The sequence below is a fragment of the Nicotiana tabacum genome, chromosome 7 (genome assembly GCF_000715075.1).
Source record: "Nicotiana tabacum cultivar K326 chromosome 7, ASM71507v2, whole genome shotgun sequence".
In the NCBI taxonomy this organism is placed as follows: Eukaryota; Viridiplantae; Streptophyta; class Magnoliopsida; order Solanales; family Solanaceae; genus Nicotiana; species Nicotiana tabacum.
In genome coordinates, this window is record NC_134086.1 from 147,668,597 (window position 1) to 147,693,790 (window position 25,194).

The following is a 25,194-nucleotide window of genomic DNA, read 5'->3' on the forward strand; positions in this document are numbered from 1 at the left end:
TCCAAAATTAAATACGACTACAAAACATTAATAGAATTATATTTTTTTGTAATTTTCGAATTTATATAAAGTACCAAAATAAAGTACAATTTTTGTATTTTTCAAGTTTATGAGAAATACATAAACTAAAATTTATATATATATTTTGAAATTTTCTTTTTGCACCGAAATAAAGTAAAAATAGTTAAAATGGCTATATTAGACCCAATTTCACATATTCACGCTAAAAATGTGAAAATTCTCGGGGAGGGTCAAAAATCACGTGCTTACATTATGTAGTTCAATCATTCGGTCTTTAATAATTTGTAAATAATTATGAGGATGGATAGTGGAAAGGGAAGGGGTGACTATCCATGCTCTAGCTATCAAAAAGGGTAGAAAATATGTTATTAGGTTTATATTCCTACTTGCGCAACCATGCTTAGGACTCATTTCATGCATTAGAGATCATGTTCCCTAGGACTTACGCTTAGTGTTTTCAGCATGTCCATTTTACTATCATATCACTTATAAAATCCTGCGTTAATTGTGTTAATAACCGGTGTTTCTGTGATCATGTTCTTACTGCTATGCACACTTAGAAATCCTGTTTTAGGCTTAAACAACACTAACAAACATATCATTTCTGCATATCCTGGAAATCATGTTTAAATGCTGTAGTATTTGTGCATATAGAAATCCTGCTTAGGATTCTGTATCATTCTGCATCTCTGTACATTAGATATCATGTCTTTAGGATTTCATTTTATATTCGCTTAAGCATGCTTAGGCTAAATATGAATGCACAAAAAGGAATAAAATAATTTTACTCAATTTTTACAATCAACTGGCAATAATGCTATGTGCTGAACACCTAGAATATCATGTTTTTTAGGTAATAAAAAACCGTCTTAATGATTCGGAACAACTACTGCATTGTTTTACGCCTAGGCAAGCCCTAGGTAATAACCTGAATAAAACTGGAACTGCCTTTGTTTAATTATTAACTGCTACAACCAGCAGGCAGGCCTGATTCAGACTTCTTTTCTGAGTTATATAATGAATCTGGTTCTGACTTAAACACCATGCTTAGGATTTTAAATTCAGACCTTAACTCTGTATAAGTCGTGCTGTCTATGTGCATTCTTTGTGGAGGTATAACTGAGCCTTCTACTTGCTTATATGCCCCCCCCCCTTAATTGCAGTCTTATATGTTTTTGTATGTCACCTTAGTATTTTGCCTTTAAACCTGAGGGTCTGTCTAGAACCCCCTCCTTATAGGAATAGTAGTCCTAAATTCCTCCGGGACTGATAAGAAGGGACGGGTAACGACATGCAATAAGAGTCGAGACCAACCCTTGCTTTAACTACCTTAACGGGGCAGGAAAGGGTAGATATGAATATGATGACCGATGCGCTAATACCACGTGTATCCCCTCTTTTGAGGAGTGTCATGTCGAGTATTGTATTGATGTGATCCATATTACAAACAAACCTAGGACACCCCTTTTATTTTTATAAGTATGCTTAGACTATAACTCTTTCAAAATCCAGCCTTTCAATAATTGTTTCCAAACACTTGTGCATTTAAACTTAAATCCTTTCTTATTTGAGCCTTACTTGTTTATTTGCTAATTGCACAAATTCACAAAAAACTGTCTGGTCGGGAACCACACTAGTGGATCCTGAGGGGTGCCTAATACCTTCCCCTTAGGATAATTTCAAGCCCTTACCCTATCTCTAGTTATCAAACATAGCTGTAGTTGAACCTTACAGGTGTCGTAACTCACCTTAAAAATCGTTAGGTGGCGACTCTTCAAACACCCAATTCCCAAAAGGAAATGAGTCATCACACCCCATGAGTATCGAAACCCGAACTCCTCTCCGCTGGAAGGGGAAAAAGGGGGGCGCGGCAGAAGTTATGGGTTCAAACAATCCCTAACCGATGGACTACGTCCGTCCCCTATGATAACTTGTTGTTTACCACCTACCTCTATATATGGTCCTTTCTTCTAATGTTGATAACCCTGAAATGTAAATTAATTTTTTTAAACAATTACAAGAAAACCATTTGGCGTTCAACATGCTAGCATTTATCATATTAACCATCATCCATCGATAATAACTAGTTTTTCTTCTTTTCGCGTCATATGTCAACTCTGTGTTACCAAGCATACTTAGCCTACACATAGATTAAAACAGGTGGAACGCGTAATGATTCAATGGTAGGAAAAATGCACAACAATGCATAGCACTACCAAGGACAATTTTAATAGATATCCACCGCTAGAATCGATTCTGAACTTTTAATAATATTGACTTAATATACAAGGCTACTTATTTTCAAATACATGTGTGAATAAAGTCTCACATGAAAAGAAGAAAACAAAAAAAAAGCTACTTATAAGAAGTTGGATACTTTTAATAGTGGGAGGCCTTTTAGGAAAAACCGAGTGGGTTTGGCCCAAACGGACAATATCACACCATGTTATAAGAGTATCTTTGGGCCGTTTTACTCCAATAACTGGTACTGAGCCAATGGTTTGACGTGACTATGGAGATGACGGAGTGTGGCGTGGGTCCGGCTTAGTGCCTTTGCCCGTCTACGACATTTACCCGTACTTCGGTGACCGTAAATACTCAAGAGATGTGTGAACAAAGTTCCACATGGAAAGTAGAAAACAAAAAGATTCTACTTATAAGGAGTTGGATACTCTTAATGGTGTGAGGTCTTTTGGGAAAAATCAAGTAGGCTTGGCCCAAGACGGACAATATTACACCATGTTAAAAGTATCTTTGCACCGTTTTAGTCCAATAATACACGCACATAAAATTTTAAATAGACAGAACACATGATATCAATTGATGTAAACACATTAATAGATTTAAAAGTCAATATTTTAATATAAAATTAACATATTAATTAAATAAGAAAAAACACTTGACAATTTAGATGTCCATAATTTTAAACATAATAAAGAGAAAAGGGGATAACACAATAAGAGATGAAGGCAAAAGATGTCATGAAAATGTACATCAGAAAGTAGTGATAAGGAGTTAAAAATTAACAACACATCAATGAACACACATTATATTTTATGAAGAGAAAGGAAATACACAAAGATATTAAGGCAAAAGACATATCATAAAGCGTATGCTAATACAAGGGAGCGATAAAATCAAGAAAATGGAAGAAACTGCACCTTCATAAAATAAAGTAATATTATTAAATTTAAATAAATAGTTAAAAGAACAGAAAACAATATTAAAAGAAATTGATCAGGGTTTGGTTAGGCCTAAGGCCCAACGCCAAGACCTACAGCTAGGGCACACTGCTTAGATGGTTGGCCCAAAATGCATAGCGTGTACATGCACTTTTGATATTTTCCTTCCCACAATAATAAGTACTAGTATAATTTTTTTGTATTATTATTAATAAGATACCAAAAGAGAGAAGATTCACAAGATTCAAATTGTGATATATCATTGAAATTGAAAAGGTAATAAATTAATAAAACTCATGTCTGCCCCCATACCTCATTCTCTTAAATTTTTTTTTACGAAAAGTGCGAATATTATTTATCTAAAATTTTATGTGTTAAGTTCTTTGGAGCGAAACTTATAAGAGGGCTAATTATACCAACAAATGTTTTTTGTGATTTTTAAAATAATCAAAGTTTAAAGACCCATCCCTTTCATTTGATTATAAGATAGTATTAGATTAGAATTAGAACATCCCCAAATAACAGAGAAGAAGGATAAAAAGGGGCCAAAAAAGGACCAACAAAAAAGAAAAGAAAAACAAATCTCTCTTCCTCCTATTTTTCTACGAGGCCAACATCCTCAAAACTCAAAGCGTCAAAACCAATTCCTCTCTCTTTCCTGAATTCCAATTTTCTCTCTCACACATAGACACACACTTTAATCTGTGCTTCCCATTCCCACACACACACACACCTCTCTACGCTTCCCTTTCTCCTTTCCAGAAAAACACATTTTCCTTTTTTCCCTATTTTCTTTTCTTTTCTATTTTTCTATTTTGGGATTGAAAAATTCCATCTTTATCTGTTAGAAAATCAAGAAAAGTTGTGGATTCGTCATTTTTGTTGTATCTCAGGGCTTATTTGATTTTCTATTTTAGGGTTTCCTTTTCCAGTTTAATCCCTTGATCAATTATTCCTCTCAGACCTTCCCTTTAGGGTTCTTTTTGTTTTAATTTTTTTTTAAATTGTTGAGCAAAGGTGTTTTTTTTTGGGGGGTTGATATATAGGAGTATATAAAAACTACCAAGTGCTATTAACACCCTTTTTGGTCATTTTATGGTTGTGCAATTGAAGAATTAGCCTTGCTTTTATTAATCTATTAACCATATTGTTGACTGCTTTCTTGGGGGTTTTATTTGTAATTCAGATTTAGCTTTTGTATGAGATACTTGATAGAGGGGTTGCTAGTTTAGCTTTGTGGGGAGAAAAGGTTGGATTTTTGTTGGAACAATTTGTAGTGAGGTTAAACAAGTAGTTCTTGTATGGGAGAACATGAGGAATGGGCAGAGCCAAGTGGGCTATTGCCGAATGGGCTAGTGCCCGATGCAGGACCGGTGATCGGAGTCCTTGACTCTGAGAGATGGTCAAAGGCTGAGGAAAGAACTGCTGAGCTCATTGCCTGCATTCAGCCTAACCAACCATCTGAGGAGCGCAGAAATGCTGTTGCTGATTACGTGCAGCGCCTCATCATGAAATGTTTCCCATGTCAGGTTGTCTTGAATTATAGTTATTGTAACATTGTTGGATTTATCTGTTGTTATGGTATGTGAAGTTTTGCTACTCCCCTGTGATATGAGTTACTTACTTCTATGAAGAAGGACCAATGAATTTGCTTGTTCTAAATGCATTAGGAACTTTAGTTTGCACTGTAAACTTTAGTGATCTTTATTCTGCATTCTGGAGCTCATTATTGAATATGAAACAGCAGAGTAAGTTAGAGATTTGGTTAAAAGTTTGGATTTTCGTGTAATAGGTAATATTACTATGAAGTGCAGATTTCTATTTTTCTTTTATTTCCAGAAGTAAAGGGAGCGGATTAGATACAATAGTTGGATAGAAATAGTTGAGGATAATGAAGGCCAGTGAGTTCTGAAGTGGGATGGAAGAGAATGTAGAGTGTGGGTATGTGGTGGAGGTGGGTGAAGAGAGTACAAGGTGGACTGGCGATATTCTTTGGTGGTTCAAACTATTGCCTCACAATCAATCTTTCCTTAAAGAGTGGAGTCGTCGTTCTCATACGCACATAGCGTTTGATATGTCAAAAAACTTTGTTCTATGTCAGATACCAGTAAAGATAATGAATTTACTGGGTGAAATGAGTCTTCAAGATATGCGTGCATGACTTCTACATTTTACTATTCTATTTTTTTTTTATCCGGTTGCAAGTCTTCCTTCACAATGGAAGTGGTTACTTGGAGTTGCCATATAGGACTTTGTTCTACCTTCTCATCTGAACACAAAAAAAGTTCCAGCCTTGTTTATGTTTTGTCTCATCTTTTGGCGTTTTGCTTGTAAATTTCTTTTAACCACTTCTGGTTTTCCAGGTTTTTACATTCGGCTCAGTACCTTTGAAGACTTATCTTCCTGATGGGGACATTGATTTAACTGCCTTCAGTAATAACCAGAGTTTAAAAGATACATGGGCTCATCAGGTTCGTGATATGCTGGAGAAAGAGGAGAAAAATGAAAATGCTGAATTTCACGTCAAGGAGGTCCAGTACATTCAGGCAGAAGTAAGTCCTTTTCATAAACCCCCTTTTCTTTGGGATTTGCATGCACATATTCTTAATCTTCTGCATTGATGCCTATTAGAGAGAGTAGGTAGTTTTCTGGCTAGCTTTCTTTAGGAGGTAATTGGAATTTGGCAACTTGTGGCATCTGATAGGATGGAGAATGTTTTAGGAATATCTTTTAGTTAAAAGGAGTGCTGTTCGGGTATTTTTTAATTCGGAAAACTAGATGGTACCATGAGCATCTTTTGCTGGTTATATTTGGGACTTGAATTTCACTTGTCCCTTGTTTTTGGGATTCTAATCTAGGATGGTATAAAGTTATGGAGCTTCCCTACTGAAACAAATTAAACTTTTGTGACTATTTTTTGGATCAATTTTTTGAAACTTCTCTTTCCATTTGGCTTTTCAGAGAATTTCTTTTCTTTTCATTTGGATGCAAGAAAGCATGCACTGTCTAGTTTCTTATTTTTATGGTTGATGCAATGGTTTTGTCTTGTTGTTATGGTCACTTTAGCAGAAGATTTCTCTGTGCAACTATCAAGATTTGTGGTTCTTCTTTGATAATTGTGTAACGAAAAACTCTTCATCAAAAATTGTGTAACGAAAAATTCTTCATCAAAAATTGTGTAATGAAAAATTGTGTTACCATATCTATTTGAGATTACTTACCATCTGTTGTTTTGTTTTTAATTAATATGGTAGGAACTATTCCAGCCTTGTAAAAAAATAGAAGGAACTATTCCTATGAAAATATGTGACACTCATTTGAACCCTTTTTTGGAGTTGCAAAAGTAATGAAACATTTCTCTCATATTTGCTTGAGACTAGATCCTAATTAGCATTAAAGGAACATCTCATACGAACATTAAAAGTATGATTGTCTTTTACTGTAATTGTCAGAGCAGAATTGTAGTATTCTAGAAACTGTGTCAATGCTATATTAAGTTTCTTTCTCAATGCTTTTATACGAAGATATCATAGAATCAGATATTAACATTTGCTCTCGTTGATTTAGGACCCTTTGGGATTATGTGTTTCAATTTCAAGAGTAATTTATTTATGAGATTGCGTGCCAGTAAAAAAACTGAATCGACTTCTGTCTGATATTTCATGTTTGTTAAGCACCACAATAGCTTCTGCAAAATCATCCGTTTAAAGTGTTCTTCCCAATGCTCCTATTTATTGAATGAATCAATGTTGCATCTGGCATTTAATATGCATCCTTTCCGCTTAGTCTACCTTCTTCGGATATATAATTGGAGTTATATTGGTATCATGATATATCCTGTTTGCATTTTTCATTCCCCACACTAAGTATATTAAGAACTTAGGGAATTTCATCATCTATATAGTTTTACGTCTATAGTTAGATTTGTCGTAATGCCCGTTCCCAAGGTCAATAAATGTAATACTTTTTATGCGTTCTTAATTCTATTGTCCTTGCTTTTAGGAATGATTACAGTTGACTTCACAACAATGTAAAATTGTTTTAGTGCTTAGACACAGACATTTTTCTCTCCCCTTGTTCTGTCCGACTATCTATCAGGAACTGAGAAATGGGTGTATAAGTTCTCTGTAGAAACCCTCTTTGGTCTTTTTCTGCAGTTACTTGACCCTTCCGGTGTGGATCTTATCAATCAGATGTAGTGATACTTAGCTATGTTATTATCAGAGCTCCTGAAGCTACATATAGAATCTTTTAAGACTTATCTAGTTGGAGTATGTTCATTGCATAGACTTTTCACAAGTTGTGAGGTACATCCTCCAGTTCCACTAGTATTTGGGACAATCATGGGCACTAAGAGATTATAGTGTTGAGTGGAGTTGGGAGATGAAGGGGATGTAATTTAAGTTTGTAACTTGTCAAAAATAAATAAATTGTAATTTAAGTTTGTAGCTAATATATCTGTTTCAGAAAAAAGGAAAGAAAGAACGCTGATACTTCAAGATGAATAATCAATCATCTTTTTCTACTTGGATAGCTTAGTAAGGATAGCAGATGCTAATTGTGCTTACTTGGTTATGTAGTTGAATTTTCTGTAGTTACTCTTTATTTGCACCGGCGCCTTGGTGATTCTGTTGTCAATGAATCCCTCTCATTGTTCTTTTTTTTTTTTTTGACTGCAGGTGAAATTAATAAAATGCTTAGTTGAAAATATCGTGGTTGACATATCTTTCAATCAGCTAGGGGGTCTATGTACCCTTTGCTTCCTGGAGGAGGTGTGTAGTTTCTTATGCTATTACAAAATCTGCTGTTTGATGATACAACCATAGAGTTTACATGCTGTGCTAAGTAATTACTTTTCCTAAAACGGAACTAGTGAAGAAATAAAGAGTTCTAAAGGAGCATGAACTCTTTACTGTACTTGTTTGTTATTTGTAGGTTGATCACCTGATAAACCAGAATCATTTATTCAAGCGCAGCATTATCTTGATTAAGGCATGGTGTTATTATGAGAGCCGTATACTGGGTGCTCATCATGGTCTCATTTCAACTTATGCCTTGGAAACCTTAGTTCTTTACATATTTCATGTGTTCAACAATTCCTTTTCCGGGCCACTTGAGGTGACTAACTTTTAACTGATGTTTATTTTTTCCTCTTTATTTTTTTGTTTTACGGATTTTATTTCTTGCTCTTTAATGTTTACAATTCATACTGATAGGTCCTTTTCCGCTTCTTGGAGTTCTTCAGCAACTTTGATTGGGACAACTTTTGTGTTAGTTTATGGGGTCCTGTGGCTATTAGTTCACTTCCTGATGTTGCTGGTAATGCACATGTGTAGGGTCATCTAGTATTTTTGATTTCCTGTAGTTTGGCTTGAGTTAATTTGATGGCTTAATTTTGCGTCATGTTACAGCGGAACCTCCTCGCAAAGATGGTGGAGAATTGCTTCTCAGCAAATTGTTTCTTGATGCCTGTAGCTCCGTGTATGCTGTTTTTCCTGGTGGGCAGGAAAATCAAGGGCTACCTTTTGTCTCTAAACATTTTAATGTGATTGATCCTTTACGAGTAAACAACAACCTTGGTCGTAGTGTGAGTAAAGGTACTTGAAATTTGGATCTGTTCACTAATTACGTCAATATAAGCTTTGATGTCGTTTTTTTAATTAACTTCTGTTCACTCTTGGCCATATTTATGAGGGTATTTGAACATGAGCCGTCACTTACAATTAGTTGCTTCTTAATATTTTCCGTAATTTCTTTACTTGTTTGAAGGTTCTGACGTTTAATTTCTGCCACCACGGACGAGTGAGGGATAACCTAGAGAACACCTACAACCTTGAGGTTGGGGGTTTCAGTCACCTAGGGTGCAAAATGGGGAAGGGCTGGTGACTCCTCGGCCAGTGGGTTTTGGAGGGTGGGTTTAACCATCAGAAAAAGGGGTCTGCCATCACTGCTTTTTACATGATGTGTGATTGGTGTCCTAGAAGAACAGAAAGTAATTCAATTGTTTAGTATCTTACCTATAATTTCTTTGACTAGCAAAAGCCTGAGTAAGGGAAATTCATAAGGCACAGCCTTGAATGACAACTGCTTAATAGAAAATAACTCCATGGTTTTAAAAGGTCTAGTTATGGCATGTTCTTCACATCATTTCTTCTTAGTACTTCATTTCGTCTGATTATTACTCTGGCAGGTAACTTTTATAGGATACGGAGTGCGTTTGCATTTGGTGCCAAAAGGCTGGCAAGATTGCTGGATTGCCCCAAAGAAAATCTAATTTATGAAGTAAATCAGTTTTTTATGAATACCTGGGACAGGCATGGCAGTGGCCAAAGGCCTGATGCCCCAGAGGCTGAATTGTCACACGTAAGATTGTCAACACCAGATGACGTACCGGAGTCTCAGAATTTTAGGGTTAAACCCAGTGGAAAAAAGGTGAGTAAGGTGGAGGGAGCCAATCCACGGAATGCTTCTTCTCAATATGTTAGCCATTCTTCTGGATCCTTCTCTAGAACGAATGATTTTTCTGTGTCCTCTTGTACTGAAAACCGAAAGAGCCACAACAATTTGAGCAATTCAAGGGTTTCTGATCAATTGCAGAAGGAAACCGCTACCCCTCAGGTTTCACATGCTGACAAAATTCAGAGAGATTCAAATTCTGATCAAATACTGAATGATATCCAGGGTAGGTTTGTTTTTGCCAGGACGCGGTCTAGTCCTGAGCTTACAGACACCTATGGTGATAATAACAATCAAGAAAGGCGTGGAAGAGCTCCAGAGACTGCAAAAATGCAAGCCACTCCGATGAGGCAGGACAGCAGTTATAAGAGGAGGAATCAAGGATCTGCAAATATTGCAGGTCAGAGTGGTCAAACTCTAAATGATAACACGCCATCTGTCGGACACATTCCATCCCATCAGAGTCATGATCTTGGGACCGAATCCAATGGTGGATCAAATAGCTTTCACCGAGAATCAGGCATCGATGTTCTGAATGAAGAGCTCTCGTCGACTGGTGGGGGAACACAGGGGATGCATCAGGAAGAGCAAGATCTTGTGAATATGATGGCATCTACTTCAATCCATGGATTTAATGGTCAAGTTCATTTTCCTTTTAATTGGGCTTCAGCTCAGTTACCTTTTCCTATCTCTCCTTCATTTCTGACTTCTATGGGCTATAATCAACGAAATATGCCAGGAGTTCCCACTAATATTCCGTTTATGGATCCTGCATTTTCGAACATGCAATTTCCACATGGTTTGATTTCACCCCATTTCAACCAGTACTTCCCAGGCCTCGGGTTGAATCCGACTTCTGAAGATCCAATTGACCGCAATAATGAGAATTTTAGTTCTATGGAGATGAACTCAGGCGAGGCAGAAAATGATTTCTGGCAAGAGCCAGATGCTGGCTCCAGTGTTGGATTTGACCCAGAGAATGGAAATTACGAAACACTTCAATCTGATCTTAAGCCACAATCTGCACATTCAGGTTTTAACTTTGTTCCTTCATCTTGGGTTAGTGGCTCTGGTAACTCTCTGGGAGCTCAGCAGAAGTATATGAAGGAAAAACGTGGGCCAATTAGGGAAGAACATTCTGATAATATTCAGTTTCAGGATAGCAGAGCGAATGACACTTATGCTGAAGAAAGGATGGCAAGTTCCAGGTTCTCGTCCAGTGCTCATAGTAGTTCAATGAGAAGTAAAACCTCTTCTGAGAGTTCTTGGGATGGGTCATCCGCTAAAAGCACAAAGTCAACAAGGGAAAGGTGGGGAAAGAAAGCAGCTGCCACAGAGCCAACTACTGGTTATGGAAAAGGTAAAATGATGTCTGACCACGTGTCAGATCAAGCTGAGGAGGATGATCAGGATTGGAATTCTGTGTCAAATGTGGGTACTGAAATGGCTGAGAGAAGTCAAGGACCTCAATCTGTTATTCCCATGCACCTTGCAAGGCATGTGCCTGAACATGAAGTTGCTCAGACAAGTGGATCAGACCCAATGATACCCATCGCACCAATGCTTATTGGGCCTGGTTCTCGGCAAAGAATGGGTGATAATTCTGGGGTTATTGCATTTTATCCCACTGGGCCACCAGTTCCATTTCTCACTATGCTTCCAATATATAATATTCCACCTGAGGCAGGAACTCCTGATTCTTCAACAAGCCATTTAGGAGGAGAAGAATGCCTAGATCATAGTGATTCAGGTCAGAACTTTGATACATCTGAGGGACTTGACCACTCCGAAGATTTAACTCCATCCAGCTCTTTTAGGGGCCCCACTTCTATGGAGGGGCCTGGTGAACACAAGTCCGATATACTTAACAGTGACTTTGCTAGTCATTTTCAAAATTTGCAATATGGAAGGTTTTGCCAAAACCCTAGACATCCTGGACCACTTGTTTACCCTTCTCCAGTAATGGTACCCCCTGTATATTTACAAGGTCGTTTCCCGTGGGATGGTCCTGGAAGACCTCATTCAGCCAACATGAACCTCTTTACTCAGTTGATGAGCTATGGTCCTCGCATATTGCCCGTTGCACCACTTCAGTCTGTTTCTAACAGACCTCCTAATATGTTTCAACGGTATGTTGATGAGATACCAAGATTCCGTAGCGGGACTGGGACGTACCTGCCAAATCCTGTAAGTAGTAGTTGACTCATCAAACTGTGCATCATTAAATTTTATATCTCTGCCTCTTTTTATCTATCTTTAATAGATAGTATTAGGTGGATATTGTAGAGAATCTTTTGTTTTCAAATTAAAATATTCATGCACATCTCTCTTCTTGTTTCTTAACTAATCGTCATGTTCTCATCGTGCTGAATGTGATTAATAGATTTGTTGATGCAATCCGATGTTTTCATTCTGCCCTTTTCACATAAATGTTCGACCATTAGGATAAAAAATGGTTGCTCAGATACCTCTTTTTTTAGTGGGAGACAGCATTATCCTCTTCACTAGTTCCACTAGAGATGTTTGTGAAAAGTAGAATTACTATTCTGCTTTGCTTTTCCATGCTTTTAAATTGATGCTGAGGATGGTTAAGTAAGATCTTACCTATATTATGTCCATGAAGCTCACATACTGATTGTCTTGCCTGTCTTTCCATTAGGAAGCTTGATTTCGTGTAAAACTCTTCTATTCTGTACAAAGTGTTTTGTGATTGAGACTTGGTACTATCATTTCAAATTGATATTTTACCTTGCAATTTGATGTTGCTTCAGAAGGTGTCAGCTAGGGATCGGCACTCATCTAGTACAAGAAGGGGCAATTACAGCTATGAGAGAAACGATAGCCATGTGGACAGAGAGGGGAATTGGAATATGAATTCAAAATCTCGTGCTGCTGGGCGCAATTATAACCGCAGCCAATCTGAGAAATCAAACTCAAGAGTGGATCGGTTGGCATCCGGTGATAGCCGGGCAGACAGATCATGGAGCTCACATAGACATGACTCCATTCCTTCTTATCTGTCCCAAAATGGTCCATTGCCTGGAAACTCAAGCCACAGTGGCCCTCCTAATGCAGCATACGGCATGTATCCTTTAACAGCAATGAACCCAAGTGGAGTGACTTCAAATGGACCTGGTGGATCCCCTTTTGTAATGCTTTATCCATTTGACGACAATGCCAGTTATGGTTCACATGGAGAACAGCTTGAGTTTGGGTCTCTGGGTCCAGTAGGATTCTCAGGTGTAAATGAACAACCTCAGCCAGGTGAGGTAAGTCGACAACGGGGAGCATTCGAGGAACAGAGATTTCATGCAGTTTCTGGGCAACGCTCTTCTCCAGATCAGCCATCTTCACCTCATCATCAAAGGTAATATTTATGTTTACTTTCAGGGGAATTTTCGAAATCATGACTCTGGTGCATTTGTTCAATTCACAGTTACTTGTGAAACTGAGCTGGTGTTGCAGTCTAGTCTCTAATTGGCATATCACTCTCTTGAAGAGTCTAACTTACATCCTTTCCATATGGAACTTTTTTCAAAGTCCTGAAATGAAACATATCCGAATAAATCCTGTTTTGGGGGGTGGGGGCGGAGTACTTTGTACTGGAGCATGTGAGAAGTATTAAGTAGAGTTTTCTGAATAGATTATTTCATATTATGGCTGTATCTATCATTCATTGCCAATTTCTTTTCATTTTCTTTTTGGTGATGGCAATTTCTGACTTTCCAATTCATATTCTGAACAGGAGGATTTAAGTAATTTGCCAGATAAGTGGCTGGAAGAAATTATCGTTTATCGGTACAAATTCTTCAATCCTTTAATATTAAGGTGGAGGAAGACAGTGATTTGGTGATGGAAGAAACAATGGTGAGGGACTGGCCCGTTACCAGTCAGTCACATCCTCGCTTTAGTTTTGCAATGAAGACCAGACCTTGAGAAATTACTCTTCAGATTTTGCTAGAAAGTGGTCACGTCTGGTCCTTCAGTTCCTAGTTTTGTATGTTAGTTCTGGAATCTTTGTTTAGCTGCAGCAACCCTCTTCAAAACATAAGGTGCAGGTGGTTGGATGGAGAAGAGATATAGGTTTGGTTCTGTTCTTGTAGAGATTAGCATATTGTAATCTCATTGAAGTAGAAACTCTTCCAAGAATTTAGAGTTTTTAAACTTGTTATAGTAGTGTTACCATTTAAAAAAATTCATTTTCAATAGAATGTAGTAAGATTTTGTCGAAAACTGAACTTGTACTAGCTTCAGCTTAAGCAGAATATTTACAGTGTAGTGATGTGACTGTGGGTCACAAAGAATTTAGAATCCTTTACAAACATGATGTTTCATCTGCTGTGCTACTACTCAAGGCGCTTCTGCGCATCAGTAAATTTTCTTTTGGTTCATGCAATGGTGGAAGGATCATGTCATATTATTGCTTCTACAAAGCACACAGCTAACATCAATGAAACTGGAATATACCACGCGTTTAAATTTCAGCAGAGGCAAAGCCTTGTTACAGAATTAGAAATAAATTCTAAGATAACTAAAACTTTTAATTTCTATGTTAAATCAAAATACATAAAGTAAATTTTATTGTGAATATTATTAAGACGCAAGGCAGCTTAATTGTGCATATAACAGGAAGGGATAAATTTTGGAGGTTACTGCTCTCTTTTTATCCACGTTGATTCATTTTTTTGTCATGCCTTCATGGAAATCATTCAAATATTCTATATATTATGTTGGTGTTCTTTCTTGTGTGATGTTTCTTGGTTTCATTTGCTATATATTTAAACGTCAAGCATTTGTAATGAGTTTTATATTACCGTATAATAATGAAACTTGAATTTGACACGTTTTTTTTATCAAGAAATAACAACCCTGTTGGGTCATGAATAAGAGTTCTGAGTCAATTCCTGGATGGTCATTCATGTTATGTAAATTACTCAAGAAAGTCACTTCTGTTTTTAGGACTACAAAATCACTCATGTTTGCCTATATATCTCAAAAGGTCACTACTCACTCTCTCACAAAAATAATTTGCCATGTCATTTAATATACTTATTTATACAAGAATAACCTATTTTTTAATCCACAACCATTCGATCCAAGATCTAAAATATATATTAAATGACTGTTTTTTAAGGACCACTTTTCAAAAGCTTATTATGATAATAAGGCAATATAAGATATAGTAGTAATTATGAGAGGTAATTACCGTAGCGGGAGGTTTTATCAGTTGGGACAAGCCATTAATCAAAGTCATAGTGACACATACTTTGAATAAAGACAAGTTTGGCTAGGTTGGAATGATAATATAGTGAGAAGATTCTAAATTTCTTTTATATCTTAAAATAAATATCGAATATCGTAAAAAAACTGTCTCAAAACACTAACAAAAAATAGGACTGTAAGTCACCAGAATCAATGAAAAAGTTGTCAGTTGTCACAAAAGACTTTTTCTAACGACATTAAAGTCCCTAAAACTAGTACTGTAATTGAAAATTATTTGTGACGATCCTTAAAAAGTGGTCACAATTAAAAAGTAAAACTACCACAAGAGTAGCAGAGATCATCACTAGAAAAAAAAATGCGCATGAGTGATTTCATTATCTTACAAAAATGATTACAAAATGGGGTATTCTTGTATAAATAGGCATTTTAAATGATATGACAAATGATTTTACTGAGAGTGTCAGTAATGACCTTTTGAGATATATAAGCAAACATGAGTAATTTTATTGTCCTGAAAAAACAAAAGTGACTTTCTTAAGTCATTTCTACAACATGAATGACCATTCAGGGAATTAACTCTAAGAGTTCCCTCTCACATACCATGCACAGATTCCTATTTATTTTATCCAATAAATGTTCGTAGTCATATGTCAATTACGCATCAAATTTATTGCCGTATTTAGACAATGTAATCACCTTATCCAGAACTCAGGAAAAAAAAAAGAAATTACTGAGACTTTGAAATTTATAGTTTGAAGTTCATCCATATGGTGCAGGTACTTTTCAAAACATATATTACGATTTAGATCCAATTATTTGAAAAAAAATTGTTGAGCCAATTCCATCCATCCTTGTGAACAATTTTCCAAAGATTACTTTAGTGCCTGCTGAATCAAATCTGGGGTTGGGCAGCATTTGCTCTACCTTTTACATTAGTACAACCTTGATTTCTATATGGAAACTCCCTTTATTGGGACCGCAATGATTTTCTTGTTGTGACAGTTGGGGTCAAATCATAACTGGTCTCAATACACAGGAAAATACTAATTTTTCTGTTTAGAACATACCCATAACTGATAGATACAAGCATGAATCCTCTTGACCGTTGTAATTGTGATAGTCAATTTGGGCTTGAAGGGGTCAGTCATATGTTCTAGAACTTGATGTTGTCAATAGCAATAGGTGCATTAAACCAATTTCTCAAGAAAAGAATAAACCTAAAAAAGAAATAACTAAAATAATTCACGAAGTGGCACACACATACATGCGCGCACGCACACATATATATCAGCTACACCTTCATTCCCACTGTGTTCATGTTTATTTCATTTCAATATCGCAAAAGTTAGATAACAACAAATTCAAGAATTTCTGAAAATAACTTCAAGATGTCCTCCCACAAGTTAGATGCACATCATTAACTTGTTGCACCATTTGGGGTTTTGACTTCACATTATGAAAAGTTAGATAACAAACTACGATTCTAGAATTGCCGATATCTGAGAACTACAGGTATTTGTAATTCCGGCACACTGAATGAAGAATCAATATAGTATAACTAAAAAGAGGAAAGGCCAATTGCCTGTTAGCAAAAAGGAACTCCAAAATTATGTTTCTGTAGGCTCTCAATTCTCCCTAGTAGCGAGATTACAAACATTGCGAAATCAGCACTAAGCTAAAAATAATAATTGTTGCATTGTGTGACCTGCACTATGTATATATACACTTGTATGCATATATGAAGAAGCAAGGGTATCTCAACTTACTTGGAACGTAGTCCGGGAATATTTTTCAAGCCCATTTTCCCAAGAACAAGCTTTGGAATCGCTGGAGGGTTGTCAAGCCCCATTGTCCGACTAAACTCATTTGCAAGTTCAACAAGTCTGTACTTGTCCTTACCGATAGCTCTGTTGGAGTTATAGTAACCAAGCCATGCCTGGTATGCAGTTTCTTTGCTTTTCATATCTATATGGGATAATGCACGTTCCACCTACACAAGCATATATGTTGGCTTAAGCTTGCTATTATCAAAAACATATTATTTATAAAATAGAAAAAGAAAAACGAGGAATTAAACAAGTGCAAGAACAAAGTACTCCAGATTCAGCTTCGCGCTTCAGATTGTGCCACTAGCTAGAAAGAAACATGCTTCACATAAAGTTGATACCAACCTTTTTCTTGGTCTCTGGATCAATCAAAGGTACGGGTGCCTTTGATATGGGCAAATCTTTAATTGTAGACAAGAAGTATTCTTCCCATGGAGCCAACAATAAAATGCCTTGTCCTTCTTTACCTTTCCGTCCAGTTCTACCTAGACGATGGATATACTGCTGTCTATCAGCTGGCACACCAATCTGCAAAAGTAAAGAGCCGACATAAGCCTACAGACGCATGATATCCATTAATAAGCAGTTGAAAAGACGATATATATAAAGCTTGATTTCTAAGAAATCAGTCCAGATGAAAAGCAAAAAAACTCTGGTAAGAAAACACTTCCAACTGAACAACGAATGTATGACTTAGACTTTCGGATGATAGAATCAAAGTTGATTAAGTTTTTGGTATCACTAGTGCCAGGTAAGAGGGTTTAGACACAACTTATGTTTACAAAAACAAATATCAGCCTTGGCTTGGTAGAGAAATTTTGAACATTAGACTGAAATAAGGACATTTCAGATTGAGCAGGTGACATCACATATAATCCAAGTTGAAAAGACATACCTGTATAACAAAGGTGACATCTGGATAATCTACTCCACGGGCAGAGACATCCGAGGTAACTAGAATAAGACCTGTTGACTTGCGAAATTCATCTGAAACTCTTGTTCTATAGCTTTGTGGCTTACGGGAATGAATCTCCCGGACATTTAGGTTAAGTTCACTAAGAAGTTCGGCGACGAGTCTTGTTACCATTGCAGTTGTGCAAAATACAAGAACCTGCAGTCAAGCATCAGAGTCTAAGAAATTTGGAAGCACTTGCAAGTAATTGTTATTTGAACTTCCCATTCAAATATAGAATATATGACGAGTACTTACCATTCAAAAAAACAAATATAGCATATATGACAAGTAAGCTGTGATGGCAGACTTAAACCTACTAAGGATTCAAATGTCTTTTTTTGGGGTACTTTGGGATAAAAAGAGCAGATCATTAACATTAACCAGTGAGCGGTATCTTCAAGTACCAGAAGAGCATCATAATAGATGTGACTTACCAAGACCATTTTGACTTTCCAAGCTACCGAAATTGACCTACTTTTCCTTTTTCCCCTTGAGAAACCGAAGAAACAAATGTGTATAAATATAGTAATTTCCAAGTATAGTACCTTATAGTTAACGTCATCAGCAATGTGCTCTTTTAGTAGAGCATAAAGGAGCGAAAAGTGTGTTTCTAGAGGAGCAACCAGCTGCATCTGCTGAACCTGAAGATTTCAGAAACAATTAAAAAGTCAAGTCATATCCAACAAAGGTATCAGTTCTAGGAACTCTAAGAAATAATCAAGACCTACTTGTGCGTGCGTCTCTTCACTGCCTTCCTCAACAGTATTGATAAATTCATGATCTCTTTTTAAAGCAATATGGCAAATTTGACGGACCTGCAAAGTTAAAGGTTAATTCAGTTCCATCTCTTCATACTACTTACTCCAAGAGAGTAATTAAAGTAAATACCTCTGGCGGAACTGTTGCAGAGAAGAGAAGTGTTTGGCGCTGTTTTGGAATAGCAGAGATGATTTTCTCAATTTCTTTACGGAATCCCATATCCAACAAATGATCAGCTTCGTCAAGCACCAACACTTTAACACCCATCAACCGTGTAGCAAATCCTGCTGTATTCTCCACGTGATCTCTGAGCCTCCCAGGTGTCGCCACAAGTATCTGAGTCACATATTGGAAACATTAGTAATTATTTCTTTTTTGATAAGTGACATTAGTAGTTATTTCTGGAGTGAAATTCAATCAGTATCCATGATATAAGGACAAAACAGAACAAAACAAAGAAAGCAGATTTGGAAGCATAGAAGCAACCAAGATGCTCTAGTTTCTAATTAATTGATCATTAGTTAAACGCTGACTTGCGACTACGCCCATTCTTGCTTGTGATGAGAGAGGCAATCATGACTATAAATAATAAATTTATTCATTCTCAATGATAGGATGCACTGAGATGGTTCAAAAATTGGCCTCTTACACACCCATCTGTACCTTCTCAAAGATTTGTCTGCCACTTTATCACACAGAAAGTTCATAAGCATGCCTTACTCAGCCTGAAGAATGCATAAAAAAGATGACTACAACTAAACCAAGGGGTCAGTGACTATTGATATAAAAAGGTGCTTTGTGAGATCAATAAGGAATCACAAGTCGAGAAGCACTTTTCAAATCATCTAGGGCCTAATTTACCCTTATTGTGAGTTGTGACCCCATGCCTGAAACATTACATCCAATACACAAGCATATCATTATCGTTGTAGAAATATAGAAGTTCTACTAGATTCTGGTCATCCAAACCTCCTTTTCTGAGACACCAAAAACTTAAGATGTTTTTACCAATGTATCAGAATTTTCTTCTAATTAAATTCTTCTTCTCGGATAGAGAGCTGCTGCTTTATTTATCAAAAGAGCCAACGTATATTTTATAAAGCAGGAACTTCACAATGAATTAAGTACCTGGCATGGATTTGCTTGCATCCTTTTCTGCTCAAGTGCAAGCCGTGTTCCTCCTATAACAACTTGAACCCCAATTGAAGGGTGATATTTCAACAAGGTGTTGGCCTCGGTAGCTGCTTGAGTTGCAAGCTCCCTGGTAGGGCATATCACAAGCACCAGAACTGGTGGCCTCTTTTGATCACGAGTGTTGGGGGGTGAGTTTACCACAACTTCAATTGAAGGAAGCTGAAATTCAGATATTGGAATGATTAGGCTGACATGATCGCAGAGATGCCAGCTGTTTTCTCAGAGAATTTTAAAATGACTATGCAAACTCTATCAATTTTTGGAGAAACTTCAAAATAGCTGTTGAATCTCTCCTTTCCGGTTTGCTTAAAAGGAAAGAAATTTACTAGTAAAAAGCAGCTATTAACAAATGAGACATGTTGACTACCAGAAAATCTGATAATTACTGAAAGTTGCTTATATGCAATATGCAAAAGATCCAAAAGCTAATAATATCAGAAGGCAAAGTACATGACCCAAAATACATGCAACTTTGTCCTTAAGTATTATTACTAAAATGTCTTAGCTTCCCTAGTTTGTCCACTTCTTGTTGTATATAATGCTTTTTCTGAAGTGTGAGGCGGTGTTTGAAGACAGCATATAGTTTTACCAAAGAACAATAATCAACCAGCATATTGAGAATTGTAAGGTCATATATAATCATAGTACAATTTGGCACTCAAAATTAGCAGGCTATCATCACCTTTTTGTTCACCAAAAGAAAATCCATGTTTAAAAATTTATTTAACTCGTTAAAAATTGGATCAAATAGTTTTAACTAGTAAAGTCAAAACTGTATACAATTTGTTGTTTCGTGACATACAGGGTAACTTCATGAATTTCTATGAAATAAAAAAAATTGAAAAACTTTTATTCAAAACTTCAAACAGGTCCAATTAACTATCTTGTGATATCTTTTGGTAAATATTTTATTAATCATTTTCATGAAATAAGAGCTAACAACGAAAGAAAGGTGAATGTTAATTTCTTTTTATGCTAGACATAGGAAAATTGTCTGTTGGTGTTACCGATATTGTCTCTTTTCGTCTTCTTAAGCCGAGGGTCTTTCGGAAACAGCCTCTCTACCTCCTCGGGTAGGGGTAAGGTCTGCATACACACTACCCTTCCCAGACCCTACTAGTGGGATTTTACTGGATTGTTGTTGTTGCTAGACATAGGAAAATTTATATGGATACTTAACTATGAAAATCCCCTAATATAGAAGTACTATTGTTTATACCAAAGGTTTTTACTCTCAAACTATGACAACATGTCATGTAGTTTGTTCTAGAAAATATCTTCCCAGTGTTATCAAAGGCGAAAAGCGCAAAAAAGCTCTAAGGTATGTTGGGGCTTTAAGCACAAAGCACAAATAAAGCGTGGCTTTAATGAAGAAAGGCGCAAATGAAAAAATATGTATGTGTAGTCCAAGACTAATATCAACAAGCATGAAAATCAAATATATAGACAAAGAAATTGAAGAAAATTTACGATAAAGTGAAATATCGATTGTTTAGTATCGCTTCTAGATTACGCTCATTAGCAAAGAAAAGTATGTCTTAGAGCCTTGGTAGCAACACTGAAGCGCCCGCTAAGCGAAGTGCTCAACATGTTTTGAGCCTCGCTCAGGGCTTAATCGGGCTTTAAGCGCGCCTTTGATAACACTGTATCTTCCTTGACCTTCTCAAGCTATATCCAATCTGATATTGATGAAGTGCAGTTCTTTGGAAAGTTTTTTTTTTAATATGTAGTTCTTAGGAAAATCCACTAATGCAATTGTTTAAAGACAAGGTGGGGAATTCTCACGGTGATGTTTAGTACAGGAGTTTTCACGTTTAAACAAAGACAAAGAATGGCAAACTACATTTTTCTTTCCATTCAACAATGAAAAGAATCCACATGTTAGTCATAGAACAAAACAAAGATACTCATCATCCATTGCACAAGTCACCAAGGAAGTTATAGGAAATGGAACACCAAAAGTGACAAACTAAACCAGTGAAAAGTTATTTTTTTGTTCTAACGGGACAAAGGTTTGGAGTTCTCACTCAAATCTTTAAGTAGAGCAATTCCATTTTCTAAGAGAGCTTACACATTCGACAAACCAAAAGAATACACATATTGGTAACATTACAACATGAAGATACTCATCCTACAGTTAGAATAATGGTGAATCTGTCAGCCCTGTTCCACGAAATCCAGGATGTAGAGATGTGTAATTACGCAGGTCACCAAGGAAGTTATAAACATTTTAGAAGACGGAACACCAACGATAACAGGTGAAACCTGTGAGTATACATTCATTTGTAAATGGGATTGCATGCAACATTTTAGGTACTCTCTGATGGAAAAGATATAGTGTTTTACCAAAAATGCTACAGTCTTGCCAGTGCCAGTCTTTGCCTTGGCCAGAACGTCCTTGCCTACCAAATAAAATTGATTACAACAGGCACTGTCATCATTAACACATATAATAGTACTTAAGACCAAAAATTCTTAGCAACAGACTAGGCAAGAATAGCAGTCTAATACATAATATGTTTCTGCATGTAGAGCCAGACTGGTTGAAGTGTGAACTTATGATTTACAAAGCCTCAACCTCTATATATATTAAGTGATGAATGTCATCTCAACACACTATGCTTCAAGCTTCAAAAGATGAAGAGGCTAACCTTTCAGAATAGCAGGAAGGGTTGCCTCCTGCACTACGGTCATCGTCTCATATCCAGCATCTTTAACTCCTTTCAGAGACAAGGGAGAGAGTGGAAATTTATCAAATCTGCAGCGAAAAGGATAAAAATATTATCTAATAGAATAAAAGATATTTAAATTGACAGAAGACAATTACTTTTCCTTGAGGTTACTTAGAGCATGGACAAAAATATTACAGTATAACTGTCTTAAGAATTAAAGGTTCTATAGAAGATCCATCTAAAACTGGACAATGTACCACATCCTTGGGCAAAATTCCTCAGTTCATACAGAGACAAGCAAAAGAGCAACTCTGCACATTCATGCGCTCAGCGCCTTCATCTATGTTTCTTTATTAGTCCCCTTCGTTTATGTTTTCCTACACTATTATTAAGCATATACATTGTCTCTCTTCTTCCCATAATATTTGATGATATAGTATCCACTAAATTGTCATTAATCCAATGGCACACACAACAACAATCCAGTCCTTCCCGCACTATCTCTTTCTATTTTCTTTAAGAGTATTCCCCCCTCACGACTATCAGAGATCTAAATCTTAAGTGAGTTCGAAGTACTGAATAACAACAACCACCAAAATCCACATTGCTTTTCTAGCAACAGATTCAGCAACTTTTGGCACATAATTCCGAGTGCTATTATTTATTCATTATGCATGCTTCTATAACAGCTCCAGACAGCTACTCAAAAGATTCTAACAATCAGCATGCTGCATAATACATGGTTAGTCATGTGTTTATGAGTTACCTGGTGTCAGTGAGGTGGGAATCACTTTTTCCAGTTGTGCGCGGGTGTGATGCCCTTGGAATGTCCTCCTTTTCCGAAGAGAACATTTTTCCATCCTCAACCTCATCATCTTCATCAGATTCTTCACTTTCTTCCTCACTATCAATCAAATCTCGAAACCCCTTATAACCACTTTCCTCTTCCTCCTCTCCCTCATCCTCATTATCTGTATCATCTTCATCTAACAATGTCGAACTCCCTCGCCCCATACTCGTCCCTTCTTTTCTCCCTAACCTATCACTACCACCTTGTCCTCCCATATCTCTACCATATCCACTACCAACCCTGCCCGTACCCCTCTTACTGTCACGGGGACCTGCCATTTCACCTCCAAACCTCCCTCCCTTCCTCGGAGAGGACTCCATCCGATCTCGGCCTCCACTTCTTCTAACCTCACTTCCACTCCCTATATCACTTCCAAACCTCCCTCCCTTCCTCGGAGATGACTCCATCCGATCACGACCTCCACTTCTCCTACCCTCACTTCCAGTACCTATATCATTTCCAAACCTTCCACCCCTCGGGGACGACACCATCCTATCTCGACCTCCACTTCCTCTACCCTCATTTCTACTCCCTCGATCATTTCCAAACCTCCCTCCATTCCTCGAATTCAACTGCATTTGACCTCTTCCCCCACTTCTTCCACCGTCCAATTCACTTCCAAACCTCCCTCCATTTCTCGAATTTGACTGCATTGGGCCTCCACTTCTCCTACCAGGCCCATTAAAATCATCAAAATCTACATCTCTCCTTCTCTTTTCACCTCTTTCTTCTCCACCACCACGCCTATTACCAAATTTACCCCTACCGCCATCATTATCATCACTATCACTATACACCTGAGTTTTCTTAAACGAATCGGACCTCAACCCACTTACCCAATCACTGAGTTCAGCTTCATCTTCAATCAAGCTCTTCGAAACCCGTACCTCATGACCCGAACCCGACCCGGGTCTTGGTCTCCCTGAGCGGGACGAGAACCTACGGAGCTCCTGTTGTTGGGTGGGTAAAATTGGAAATCCAATTGACCGATACTTGAGCTTGTGAGGGAACATTCTAGAAAAAGCAGGTACTGTTTTAGGCTTTAACGTTGAATTGCATTTCATGGTGGGAAAATGGGTAACTGGGAATGTAGAATTGAAAAAACGAAGCTGTGGTAAAAGCTTGAACGGCATGGAAAATGGAGATAAATATATGGGGGGAAATTAGGGTTCGAAGAAGGAGAAGAATGAGGATAGGGTTTTTCAGGGTTTAAGCCTTATTTGCCCTCCTTCGGAGGGTTTAAGGGTAAACGTTTGAGATTGAGAGGGGGATATTTGTATGTCAGGCTACGACGACGTTCTATGACTGTGAATATGAAACAAGAAGGATAAATTCCGTCATGAGTGCTTGGTGTTTGGTGTTATATTCAATTTGATCCCAACAGTTTTAATCTTTTTCGTTTATCCACACACTCTTCATTTTCTACACAATCGTGTCAAAAAATTTGGTGTCTGTTATAAATATATTATATTATGGATGTTCATTTAGTACTCCGTTGTAAATAAGCTTCCTGAAGAAGCTTATCCATATGGGACTCCACCGTAAATATGTTTATCTATTTAGTACTATATTGGAAATAAGCTTCCTGAAGAAGCTTATCAACTTCGGTACCCGGTTATGGATAAACATTACCCCCAGTATAAGTTTATCCATACCGGGTATAATAGGCTTATCTTTTCAGTACCCAGTTATGGATAAACATTACCCCCGGTAAAAGATTATCCATACCGGGTATAATAAGCTTATCCATTCAGTACTCCGTTATGGATAAATATTGCTCTCAGTAGAAGATTATCCATATCTGGTATAGCAGCAGCTTACACAGCAGCTTGTAGTAGCAGCTTACGGAGCAGCTTCCTTTCTTCTATAAATAGAAGAGATTTCAGTTCATTATGTACATCAGTTTGAATTCGAATAATATATCAGTTTATGTATACTTGTCTTTACTTTATAGTCTTTGTTTCATAACACGTTATCAGCACGAAGCTCTACCATCTCGAGCAAATATTTTGAAAGTATCTGAGGTAAGAACTTTCTTTTCCTAAATAATGTCAAA

At 37.1% G+C, this 25,194-nt stretch overlaps 2 protein-coding genes across 3 annotated transcripts; one reads left to right on the forward strand and one right to left on the reverse strand.

Moving 5' to 3' along the window:
* Nucleotides 1-3,768: 3,768 nt before the first annotated feature.
* LOC107760326 (uncharacterized) lies at nucleotides 3,769-13,990 on the forward strand. 2 transcript variants are annotated; one of them, XM_016578360.2, is made up of 9 exons: nucleotides 3,769-4,732; nucleotides 5,567-5,755; nucleotides 7,883-7,975; nucleotides 8,139-8,321; nucleotides 8,420-8,522; nucleotides 8,615-8,800; nucleotides 9,394-11,846; nucleotides 12,431-13,026; nucleotides 13,405-13,990. In XM_016578360.2, the coding sequence occupies exons 1-9, from the start codon at nucleotides 4,505-4,507 to the stop codon at nucleotides 13,412-13,414; spliced, it is 4,041 nt and encodes a 1,346-aa protein (XP_016433846.1). In that variant the 5' UTR covers nucleotides 3,769-4,504; the 3' UTR covers nucleotides 13,415-13,990. The 2 variants fall into 2 exon arrangements, with proteins under 2 accessions (XP_016433846.1, XP_016433847.1); XM_016578361.2 differs by having other exon boundaries at nucleotides 3,810-4,732; nucleotides 12,434-13,026.
* A 2,429-nt stretch (nucleotides 13,991-16,419) lies between these two features.
* On the reverse strand, nucleotides 16,420-24,390 carry LOC107760327 (DEAD-box ATP-dependent RNA helicase 31). Its single transcript, XM_016578362.2, has 10 exons — nucleotides 23,055-24,390; nucleotides 22,268-22,374; nucleotides 21,963-22,018; nucleotides 19,551-19,775; nucleotides 18,552-18,758; nucleotides 18,392-18,478; nucleotides 18,209-18,304; nucleotides 17,604-17,819; nucleotides 17,054-17,236; nucleotides 16,420-16,872 (listed from the first exon to the last, which is right to left on the reverse strand). Exons 1-10 carry the CDS (start codon nucleotides 24,269-24,271, stop codon nucleotides 16,645-16,647), a joined length of 2,622 nt encoding a protein of 873 aa, XP_016433848.1. The 5' UTR covers nucleotides 24,272-24,390; the 3' UTR covers nucleotides 16,420-16,644.
* Nucleotides 24,391-25,194: the final 804 nt, after the last annotated feature.

What these genes read in the sequence shown, in the direction of transcription:
- LOC107760326 (XM_016578360.2), top strand. Translation starts at nt 4,505, where the DNA reads ATGGGAGAACATGAGGAATGGGCAGAGCCAAGTGGGCTATTGCCGAAT. An exon ending in TGGTCGTAGTGTGAGTAAAG is followed by an intron (nt 8,801 to 9,393) that starts GTACTTGAAATT and finishes TTACTCTGGCAG; the next exon opens with GTAACTTTTATAGGATACGG. An exon ending in GGACGTACCTGCCAAATCCT is followed by an intron (nt 11,847 to 12,430) that starts GTAAGTAGTAGT and finishes ATGTTGCTTCAG; the next exon opens with AAGGTGTCAGCTAGGGATCG.
- LOC107760327 (XM_016578362.2), bottom strand. Translation starts at nt 24,271, where the DNA reads ATGCCGTTCAAGCTTTTACCACAGCTTCGTTTTTTCAATTCTACATTC. An exon ending in CCTTCCTGCTATTCTGAAAG is followed by an intron (nt 22,019 to 22,267) that starts GTTAGCCTCTTC and finishes TTTATTTGGTAG; the next exon opens with GCAAGGACGTTCTGGCCAAG. An exon ending in GTGAAGAGACGCACGCACAA is followed by an intron (nt 18,305 to 18,391) that starts GTAGGTCTTGAT and finishes TGAAATCTTCAG; the next exon opens with GTTCAGCAGATGCAGCTGGT.